The sequence below is a fragment of the Lontra canadensis genome, unplaced genomic scaffold, assembly GCF_010015895.1.
Source record: "Lontra canadensis isolate GAN:19392208 unplaced genomic scaffold, GSC_riverotter_1.0 scaffold1, whole genome shotgun sequence".
Classification (NCBI taxonomy): domain Eukaryota; kingdom Metazoa; phylum Chordata; class Mammalia; order Carnivora; family Mustelidae; genus Lontra; species Lontra canadensis.
The window spans coordinates 92880609-92893062 of NW_022630995.1; the positions used below are offsets into that span (position 1 = coordinate 92880609).

The 12454-nt window shown below is 35.2% G+C and overlaps 1 protein-coding gene across 1 annotated transcript in view; it reads left to right on the forward strand.

Annotated features, from left to right (window-relative positions):
* The window catches only part of LOC116868517 (bifunctional heparan sulfate N-deacetylase/N-sulfotransferase 4), a 237430-nt gene that overhangs the window by 128971 nt on the left and 96005 nt on the right, over positions 1 to 12454 (forward strand). The window contains exon 4 of the mRNA XM_032858895.1: positions 10559 to 10744. Coding sequence (XP_032714786.1) covers positions 10559 to 10744 — 186 coding nt within the window. The remainder of the gene's footprint in view (positions 1 to 10558; positions 10745 to 12454) is intronic.

Sequence of the window (12454 nt, forward strand, 5' to 3'; positions counted from 1 at the left end):
CAGTGATTATCGGTAATCTCTTGTGTCCTTGAAAGTATGAAATTTGTAGAATGTAAAATACATTTCTGATAATTCTTACCCTTATGAGTCTCCAAAAGGAGCATAAAATGTTGAGAAAAGGAAGAAGAAATTGATTTGGTGTCAGAGAAAGCTTTGAGTTGGGAATTAGGAGATGAGCCTGAGTAGCTCCTGTGGGGCCAGAATATGCAGAAACTTTATATTCCAGGCCTCAGAGCCTCAGCAACCTAAATCCAACCGCATGATCACCTTTGCATAGAACTCTGTCTACCATTTGAAATACTAATTCTCCAGATTCTTCTATCATCTCCCAATGTTCCTAATTAATGTACTCTAATTCGTTGCTCTTCTATAGCCTTCTAGATCATTATTCTTGCGTGTCTTTTGTACATAAGATTAGGAAGTGAACAGCTTAGCAATAGGGCATGGGAATTCTCATTTCTGCATTCTCATTTCAGGAAACAGATGTCTTTGGTCCTTGGTTGTCACTTCTAAATGAATACTTAGTACCCATTTTTTACATCTTCCTTTCAGAATGAACCCAAAGTTTGCTTGTGGAGCCAAGTGTCTGGGTAAAGGACTGATTCTTCATCTTTTATTTCATATAGGAGACTACTAACATATTTCTGGCCGTGGATATAAGGATAAATGGTGGTATGAGGCTCCAGGAAAGCAGGTTAGATACAGCTGATGCTTTCCCTTCTACCCTTTGCTCCTTTGTTTTGCCTTATATTTTGTCCTATTGGCTGAACAAAGGCGGCATCTTAAAACTATGAAGGAAAGGTTGAGAGAATAAGAGAGCACACTTCTGGCATTCTTGAACCTCTGAACCAATTGCTTATCTCCCAAATTCCCATTACTTAAGTAACCTCATCTCCTTTTTAAGCCACTGCTTTTTGTTTTCACTTTTGTCTTTCTGGTACAGGGTTTGAGCAAAACAGTAGTTTTGTGAGTAGATTCTTAGGATGGTCAATAATAGCATAATTAACTTTCACTCTTAGATTTTAATTTAACTGTTTCACTGACCAAACTTGTTTTTAATTATTAAATGACTGAAATAACCAAGAGCCAAGATTTTCAAGTTTTTTGTTTGTTTTTTTACTTAACTCCTGCTGTGTCCAGTAAACCCTCTTCAAATTGGATAATTCTTCAAAGGTGATTGTTACCACATATTTTTCTTTTCCTTTTTCTCTTTTGCCTTTTTCAGTTTGAAAAATCCTTTCAGCTTGGTAGTTTCTTTCATACTTTATCCATAGTGGCTGAACATTTTCATCATTTCATGATTACCTCCTTCTAGTTGACACCTCAGTCCCCTGCAGTCATATCTGCAGTCACTTGAACAATATGGGAATGGGAGAAATTGCTTCCAAGTATGTTGGCAGTGGAGAGAGGTAAAGCTGATTGATAATACAGGAGAATTAGAGTGCTTGAAGTCAGGTTGTTTTGAGATGAGAACTGCATCAATGCTTTGATTTCCAAATATGATACCCTTTTAACATGAAGATAAAAAAATGGAAATATAATATTTTGTATGATTTTAATCTGAAACATGTCAACATATCTACATAAAAGCATAATAATGTAATCATCTGTATAGGCAGTTACTCATGTGATCATAATTTAAGGGTTTTTTATTGATATATAGGTGCCATTTATTAACATAAACTTACTTTTTGTCTAATGAAATTTAACCTATTTCACATGTAGTAGAGGCTCCCTATTCTGGAAACAATCAGAGATATGAATATTCTAACTCATAGAGAAGGCACTGGATGTCACAGAAGGATTTTAAAATGCAATAAGACCCTGTATTTTGGGGTCAGGGAGGGAATTGACAACCTGAGGAATGGCACATGCCTATACCAAATGTTTAACACATTTTCCCATAAATGCATTAAGTTGATGTTAAGAGGAAAATGACTCCTAAGAGAAATCTCAGCTGTACTAGAAAATAATATTAGAAATATATTCCATTGCTCAGAGAAAGTAATAGTTTATGCAAATCTATATCTGCAAAGTAATGTGTTTAAATTACTGATTCCAACCCATCAGCTATATAATTGTGTAAGCACCCAAAAGGTTTGGAAATGTGTTCAAAATCATAAAATCAAGGGCATTCTAGCCAGCCTTAAAAAGTGCAAGTTGCCCTCTTCAACATATCTACTTCAAACATACACACACACACACACATATACACACACATCCCCTAACCATCCCACCTAAAGTAATGCTTTATTCCATGAACATAGGCAAGTGGAGGATTAAGTAATAATAAGAATAAGAATAAGAATAAGAATAAGAAGAAGTATATATAAGTAATAAGTAATAATAATAATAATAAATTTTTCTAAATAGCTAATATATAGTGTGTATACGTTCTTTAGGTATTAAGAATGAAGAGAAGATATGACAAGATAAATTAGGCATAGCTGAGATAAAATTACAAATAAAACATATTGTAAAGATATTATAATTTGTATTCATCAAAATTATTTTGAGTACCTTCTTTTTGCATGTGTCTATAGAAATGGTGTCATAATGGGATGGATAGTACTATTTTTGTTTCCATCTGACTCTTAACACATCTAAGAATCTTTAATGTTATCATTTCTTTCAGGGTAAGGGCATTGTGAGAAGCTCTAAATACTTAATATGTGGTACTGTTTCTCTTGTTACTAAATTAAATTTGGAACCAAATCTTTCCATGTAGCAGAGGCAACAATGAGGGAGAAAAGTACTAAAATGCAGTCTGGAGTTCCATGAGATATTCTCATACCACATCTCTGCCACCCTTCCCTCTTCTCAGGTTCTTGCTTACCTTCTTATTCTGCTTATTTCAAGAGCCAAACAGCATAAGCATTCCCCTTGAATACATCCTGAACTCCTTTGTACTTCTTGGTTCATCATACTGCAAAGCCTCTGCCTTATTTGAATCCAAATCTCCACCTCGTCTATGCCTGTACCCCTGAAACTGAATGTTTGGCTGGGGCCAACATTTGACTTTTCCCACTGTAAAGCCATGACCACAGACCTCAGGCAGACCCTCAAATCTTCCCAGAAGTTACACTGCAAGGCCTCACTTCGTTCATCATCCTGTTCTATAGGATGTTGCCTCCTCTCTGTGAACTGCCACACCTCTCCCCCGATCCTCACTCTTGGCTGATGATCTTATTTCACTTAAAAAAAAAAAAATCAATAAATTAGAAGGGAAATTCCAGGGGCACCTGGGTGGCTCAATTGAGTAAGTCCCTTCCTTGGGCTGAGATGATCCCAGGGTCTTGGGATCGAGCCCTGCATCACAGTCACTGTTCAGTGAGGAGTCTGCTTGTCCCTCTTCCTTTGCTCATGCACTTTCTCTCACTTGCACTCTGTCTCTCAAAATAAATATGCAAAATCTTTAAAAAAAAAAAGGGAACTTCCACATTACTACTTCCATTACTACAATTACCCCTTCAACATGATGATAAAATGAAAATACAGTAATAGGTATGATTTTAACATAGTCACAAAAAATATATATAATTATAATAATTTTTACAGAGAGTTACTCAGTGGCCATAATTATTTACTAAAAGCTTTTGAAATATATTGGTACCACTTATTAACATAAGCTGTTTTAATAATGACATATATACAAATTGTGGACTGGCATCCCGTGAGGGAAGCACACAATCTTGGCTTCTGCCTTGAAACGATGAATAAAACAACTAGAAACAAAAAGGCCAAATTCTCCACTTTGCACCCAATCCCACCCCATTCCAAGTGTTTAAGAGCATTATTCCAGCAATTGTCCCCTCTCTGTACAAACATCCTGCTGTTACTCCCATCTTTAGGTAACCCTGCGCTTAAGACTCCCTCCAGCTACAACACCTTTTCTAGACTCTCCATTTTAGTGAAACTTCTTGAAACAGTTGTTAATACTCACTGTCTCCATCACAGGACCTCACATTCTCTCTTAAATCCATTCTAATGTGCTTTCCCTTTATCTATCCGTCTGAACTCATCCAGTTCACCAGTACACATCCAATAATAAAACCAATGTGCAGTTCTTAGTTTCTCATTTTATTTCATCAGTTAGCAGCACTCGACATTTAGACTCCTTGATCACTTTCTGCAGTTGGCTCTCCTTTAGTTGTGGATTCCTGGTATTCCTCTAATCTCACTTGAGATAACTCCAGTATCTCCAGATATATATTCCAGTATATATCCTGGATTTCTTCTCTTCTCCCTGACTTTGTAGTGTTAAATACCCCAAGATCTGTCAGACTTCTCTATTTTTGCATTCATTCTGCTGATGATCCTAATGAGTCTTATGACTCTAAATAAAATTTATATTATGTATTGTTATCTCACAAATTTAGATCTCCAGCTGAACCCTCTCCTCTGAATCCTAAACGTATTTATTTGACGTCCTACCTAACGTATCCAAGTGGATGTCTGAAGTTAAACATATGTCCTATCTTTCTCCCCAAAACCTGTTTAATTTTTTAACTTTCCAGTCTCACTTAATAGAAACCCTATCCTGCAAGTTGAGTGTTTCTCTCGTGTCTTCTACTCACTCAATCATCCAATCCTGTGGCTGCACTGTATATCCAGGACCTAAAGGATCCACACCTATTCCTTCTCTGCAATTATGCTGCATTATAGAGCTTCCATGAACGCATGATCAATATGAACAGTGCCCCCAGAAGTTGTTCAGTAAATAACTTGTAAGGTTATTTGCAGCAACCCTGACTCTTGACATCACCTCCTGTGACTCTCTCCCTCTGCTAATTCCTCTCCAAAAAACAACTGAATTCTTATTCTTCCTACAAAATACCTGAGGAGATGTTAACTCAGAGCAATGTATGTACTGTCACCTCTTTCCCAAGTTATCTGGATGGCTTAATTCCTCACAACTTTAGACCTCAATTCAAAATGTTACCTTTTCTAGGACCCTTCCTGAATAATCTATTTACTCTTGCAACCCATATCCCTTTAAACTTCCCCTTTTCTCTGCTTTATTTCCCTCCATAGCTCTTAGCATCTTCTAATATATTGTGTATCTTACCTACTTATTTTGTGTAATCTTGGTCTCATCCCATTAAAATATGTGCTTCCTGATGGCTAAGATCTGTCTGTTGTGTTGATTGATATATATCCAGCACCTAGAATGGTTTCTAATACATCATGTATGTAATAAATATGTATTGTATAAAGAAAATTAATGAACCAAATGTAATGAACATTTTGTCAATAAAGTAAGAATTCTAACCACAAAAATTAACAATGCAAATGAAAAAAAGAAACTACATTTCATACAATGAGAATGAAGACTTTAATTTTTCTGTTAGTTCCATCTAGGCAACAAAGTAGACCTTCAGCAGGATCAAGAATATTGAAGGGATGAGTCTCAATTGCTCAAAATAGCTCTAGTTAGGATCAGAAAGTTCACGCTAAAGAAGCAACACCATTGCTATGCTATTTCTTTTTCAAAAGAAATATCCATTTGTAAGACAGAGCTTTCCAGAGATTTGTCACCATTTACTAGGCTTCAGTCCAAAAAGTGTCAGGATTGACCCAGCCAGTTTCCAGGGTCACACAGTCATTGCTTTTATCACTTATGAAAACAGAAGACAATTTCAGTTCCCAAAACACAGTGGAAAATCAATAATCCTAGGGTCATTCTCAAAGTTGACAATATGATTCCAAGTCCTTATTAAAAGGAAAAATAGATAATGAGATCTATTTTCTTTCTAGTACTGCTCCCTAGAAGTTGTGTACATAGGAGTGCAAATCAATAGTTTAAGTTCAACAGGATACTGTTTAATGCATTATACTTTTTCTGAAAAAAAGCAAAGTATATTCATATATGCAGTCATTATTTTATTTTCCTTTTATATTCATTTATTAAATATCTTTGATTAATTTATTTAATAACTTTTTTAACTTATCACTTACTTTAAAAATATTTATTAAATACCAATAATGTACCAAGCATGTTGCTAAGTGCTGGGGATATAAAACTATCCTAAATGTATTGTGGGTTGGTTTATAAGCAATATCTCCAATTATGCAAAGATAAGGACATAATAATAGGAAAAATACCATTTGTTTGGCTTTTCATCATCCCTGTATCTAGCCCTCCATCTATTCTTCAGCTTTCTGTCCAACTATCTGGGGATCTCCTATATGGCCATGAGCCCATTTTTCTCTGTTTTATCTCTAGCTCCCTATGGTGTATCTATCAGGTCTTCTAAAAAGTGTCTACAGGGACTAACCACAAAACGCAACACCAAAATGCTGCTCATTCTCAGTCTATGGGTCTTTCTACCTTTGTATGTGATTCCTACAGATTTCTTTGCCCATTTGTTACTATGTGGTTACCATTATGAAGGAATATTGCAATGCATGTTGGTACAGAGGCACGTGTGGACATCCAGATTAATCCATTGGAGCAACGTTCCTTCAATAGAATTTCTCCCCCTTCTTTATATTACCTACATTATATGGTTTCACTACATGTTGGCCTGTTTTAAATACCTGTGGTATTTATAATTTAAGTAAACCGGCCTCATATTTATTTTCTCTGTACATTACCACCGGCTGTCCAGTATATAAAATTAAACAGTCATACATACTACATTATTACATGAGAGTATCCAACTAGACAAGTAGGTGTTTGTCATATATCAATGAGCTTACTTGTAGAAATATTGACCAGTGCTTTAGCAAACTCTTCCTCTGTTTTCTGAGAATTCAAACCACTGACATCTCAGATGAACCCTTTAAACCTTTCATACTTATTATACAGTGGCAAAAACTACCTGAATCAGTCAGGATTCCGCGATAAAGGCAGAAGCCACTTGGAGTTATTTTAAACAGGGGGAGTTTTTCTTCAGCGATTTAAGTACTTCCAAAAACTTCAGAAGGGCTGACGAAGCAGATTCTAGGCTGTATTTCTCAGGGGACTCACAAAGCCAGACAGAACTGGTTCCCTAGGGGAAGAGCCACTTGAAAAGCTGCCACAGGAGCTCTGGCAGAAGCAGTAAGTTTCCACTGTCTCCCTGCAATTGGGCCCCAAATACTGCTTCAGGAAAGCTTCCTGTTTTCCTGACCTCATGTGTCAGCAACAGGGGCCAGGAGCTGCCACACTTAAACATTTGTCCACCTACTGCCTTCTGAAATTTGTCCTGAGTTCTTCTAATGGGCTGAAATGTGTTTGCACAAAAAATGATAGCTACAGAGAAGTTTGGGAAATGTAGAATTTTGTTTTATAATCTCTCCAAGTGAAAACCACTCCAAGCAGATTGGGGTTCCAGTTCAGAAATACATATTAAAGTCAATTCTCTTAGTCTGTAAAGTGCTTCCAATTATTAACTGGGGCTGGATTGGGCAGGAGTCACAGGAGTAGCAACTTAGTAGAACAGAAAATGAAAAATCTATGAATTTAGAAGACTTGGTTATAATTTTAACTCTGACATTTAGGAACATGATGGAGTCATTTGCTTTCCCTGGGCCTCAGTTTCCACATTTGATAGTAACATTTGGGCCACCTCACAAGGTTATCATGAGGATCTCGTTAGACATAAATGTGGAAACACTTCATGAATATTAGATAGTTATCAACTGCAAGCAGATACAATCAGTGGGAATGATCAAAGAAAAACTAAATGAAATCATTGCAGTTACTATTAGATATTTAGTGCTAAATGCATTTTATTTTATTCTAGGTTTTGAAAAATGGCAACCTTATTTTGATATAGTCCGTAAATCACCATGTTATCTCATTTCTTAGTCAACTGGGAACTTAATATAACTGGGAAAATTTAATCAAGTTAAACTGTAAATATTTGTGGTGTCATACCATAATATCTGAAATCTTGGATTCTATAGGGGGCATTGTTTTAATAAATAATAAATGCCATATTGGATTTAGTTTATTCTGTCACTTTATGTCTATTTTTATAGTTTCAAATGCATGCTTCCTTTATTCACTTTAACAAGACTTTTAAATTTGTAATTTTTATGATCTTGTATAGGTATGATGTTTAGTTCACCTTTTAGTTGACCAAGTCTCTGTGAAGGGTGTTTGAAGCTGTGGACAGTAACAAATGAAGGTTTCTAGTTCAGCAAGCCTCTTGATAACAGAAAAAGAGTTTCTAGGGAATTACTTTTCATTTTGTGTTATCATTTAGATTGAAAAAGCATAAACTCATAATTATCTAGTGTGATTTACTATTTTGATTGAGCTCTGGTTGTCAGTGTGATAAGATGACCTTATGAGCAGTATAACATTGAGCCCCCAGAAATCAATAAATATAATAAAATCTTTTTACTGCCTCTTCCTTCCTACTCACTAAATCAATTGCTTTTTACCTTCTGGTTTTTCAAGAAAGTTCTACAATTCATTTTACTACCTGTCAAAATTGAAATGTCTTTTTTTTTTTCCTGAGGAGATACAGTTGTTTGATATTTCAATTTTCTTCATGATTTTATTTTTCACCCCTTTGTTTCTATGACATTTGTAATGTCATATGTAAGTATTTAAGTATTTAAAGTATGTAAGTATTTACATACTTACTTATCTAATGTTCTAGGTCCCAAATTTGGAATAACATATTATACAGGGATAGAAAATGAGGCCTAGAAAAGTGAACAGTATGGATTACTCAGATTCATACACTGTTATTTTGCAAATCATGGGACAAGATAATTACAAAACTCCGTATGAATCATGAAAAAGTAATGAGAGTATAACAGATTGTTTTTCCTTTCTTGCAAATCAGGAGTACTTGTCTACACATCATTAACATGAGTTCTATTTACCACATAGAAGACTTTGAACACCAACCTTATATTTCTCCCATGAGGAAGTTCATCTTCCTCTCATACCCAATGCATCCACACTGGCTACCTGGTGATACCGATCCTCAGAATGGCTAGTGATGATGTCACTGGGCAACAGGGAACTAATCCATGAGAACTAAGGCTTTTCCCAGTGCATGTCCACCAGCGATGAGTCAAAGTAACAGTAGCTGCTTGCCCCTCTGGCAGCTTCCAAGGAGTTTTGTTACTGGACTTTTCCAACCTTGCCTTGTATTGAAAATATAAGCTGGGAAAAGTGTTTTTCTTCTGCACACACCAAGAAATGAATTTTCCCCAGTGCCTAGCAAACGACTCCAGCTCATTTTATAACATTGATTTCATAACACAGACTTTCTACAGAGTCATTTATTGTAATAGATGTTTGAAAACACATCGTCTTGGTGAAAGAGAGGGTAAATTTGGCTCTACGATGAGAGTCATTCCGTGAAAGGAAAAATGAGGGAGCCTTGCAAAATATTTAGGGCCCACCTTCTGAGCTGAGTGTGGCATGTGACTTAGGCACTATAGATATTTGATCCATTTACCATTTGCTTATTATGCCAGACTGAATTCTTTCCCTATGCTGTGTGCCATATAATGGAAAATATAAATGGCAATTGTCACCACTTCTGTGTTCTGTTTATTGATTCAATCAACTTTCTTACAATATTGTAAACTAGCATTTATAACCTCATTGATGAGATTCAATCCTAGAAGGAGTCTTATAAAGCAGATAATCATTTAAAGGAAGAAATATAAAAAAGGATAAATTAGAAAACTGCAGATCTATATCATGTACCTTGGAATATAATATCATTCTGCAATAATTTTTTACATTTTCTCACTTTAAATTTGTACTTGTTTTCCTTTAGACTTGACTGTTTACCCAAGGCAAGCATCTCATAGTAAGGTGTATGTTTCATAAGGAGTAAATTGAGCTGCTATGAACCAAAACCAAGGGAAGAACCTTAATTTTTTTCCTTTACCCTCTGTATCAGAGACCACTGTGTGTCATATGATATTTGTCCCCTGGCTTTTAATTGCACCACCAATAATCAGTCTGGTCTGGGTACTCGTGTTCCCTCTACTCTGCACTATTGCAGTAACTTCCTAATGCACAGCCTTAATTCGTTTCCTCTCCACTTTTAGTTCATCTTAATGTGTTGTCACTAGGTCTTTCCTCCAAAAACATAGAACAGATCTTGTCCCTTCATGCTCAGAGAGCTTGCTTATCTACATTATTTAAATGGAATTTATTTTAAATCCCTTAGTTAACAGTAAAAGCTCATTATAGTTCATTCTTAGCTTTCTGGTTGTCTTCAACATTTTATACACAGACACACACACACACACAATGTGTTCGTCCATCTCTCATATTTGGCACTTGCTCAAGTAACACTACTTTTCTATCTGAGGAAAGTCCGTGTTCTCTTCCTATTCTTCTCCAAAACTTTCTATATTCAAAATTCAGAATTAAACTCACCCACATACCACATGCCAAAGTATTTACTATGTCTATGATACCATCAGAATGCTTTAAGATTATGAGCTGCTGAAAGACAAAGCTCTATGTTAGTTTTTAGATTTCTTGTACTTAGCATAGAATTCAATGTATACTAAAGAATGTTTATGGAAACAATTTTAATTGGATTCAATTGACCACACTCCATGTGATGTTCTCGCTTTCTTTTAGGAGCATGGAATACCTATCAACATGGGCTACGCAGTGGCACCACATCACTCAGGGGTCTACCCAGTTCATATTCAGTTGTATGAAGCTTGGAAGAAGGTCTGGGGTATTCAGGTCACCAGCACTGAAGAATATCCACATTTGAAACCTGCACGGTACCGAAAGGGCTTCATTCACAATAACATCATGGTGAGCATAAACTGCTTTTTGTGATGAAAGCTCTTAATACCTATATGTGGAATAAATACAAGATCTAACTTCAGAGCTCTCTAACACGAGTATCCTAAGTTCCTAACATACCATGGTGGTAACTGGTCACAGGTTAATACATTGTTTGGCTAGTGGTTTGCTTCGTAAACTGTGGGTGGTTTTGCCAAATCCAAGATAACCTCAAAATCCTGAAAATGAATTTCAAACAAATCATCCATGTACTTTCTCAATTGACGTTTTTTCTGGGGACCTTATACTTTTGGGAGTTGCTCCTTGTCTTTTTGTTTGGGTAGTCATATTGAGAATTTTCCAGGCAAAGTGTCAGTCCATAGATTAAGAGAATAGCTCCCAAATCACTACACTAGCAACAGACAGAGTCAAACAAATAGGATCTGAAAACTAAATTTATCTACTCAGTTTATTTTGGTTTTCAGATACTTAAGAGTGTCTTAGGATATTGTTTTCATATTCATGTTTCTTTTCCTTGCAGTCTCTAAAAATGGAGGTGGACATATATTTTTTCAGATATATTGATTAAAAAATAATCTGATGCAACAATGGTATATCAGTTGTTATAAATGAGAATAGAATCAAATGAATTTCACCTAGGAATTTATAGGTATTCATTGGAATGAAGAAAAAATGGTATTCTTCACTTTGAAATAAAATAGTCATCTTAAAATGTCCATCTTTAATTCCAGTGCCTTAGGTTATGTTCTCATTATCATTTGCCTAGATCATAGCAAGGGTCTACAAACTCTTCTCCCTATTTTAAATATTTACATCTTCCCACTCATTGTTCAGATTGCTATTAGAATTGTCTATCTATCATCTATCTATCTACCTAATCACTATCTAAAACCAAAGAAAACACAGTAATACATGTGCTTAACCACAGCCAGTACTAGAAGACCTTAAAAAGCCTCAGACTTAAATGAAGCTATTAATTATGCAAATAGTGGTATTGACATTCATAAAAATCCAGGCGGTATAGAAAGAATTGTTCTTGTATAATTTTAAATTAGAGTGAAAATACCACTTTTCCCTTTATTGAGTTACATGAATTTGATTATTATAAAATAAAAACATTCATTTCAACCAATATTACATGCATTCATTTAGTTTGAACTTAATACAAACTACTATAGAAATTAAGCAAAGAATAAATACAATTATAGTTACTCTGTTCAATTGGATGCATTTTTCCATTAGATTATAAGCAGCTTTTTTATTCAAAATCAACTTCTGGAATAAAACTACTTATTTGCTTTCTCTGTTGAACATTCAAATTTATAACAGAATTAACCACAGAATGTACCAGAAGTAGTCATTAGATTGTCTGACTAAAATTTAAAATCTGAGTGTAGTGAAAACAAAATTTATAAAAGTGGTAGAAGTCATGAAAACGGACTGTTTTGAGTCTTAGAAATTGAGTACTATGTAAGATTGTGATTCAGAAGCAAGGACAGTAATGGCCTAATACCATGAAAAATGTAACTTTGGGCTTCTCTATATTTGAATTAAATTAATCTTAAGAAGACTTTTATTTTTTGCCAGTCCTTTAACATAACTGAGATGGTGGGTGAAATTTATAACATTTCATGACAATGCTTTAGCCTATGTGTCTTATAGCTTTAATTTGGCAACTCCTTAATATTTACATCATTACACCAATACCAGATCTTGATT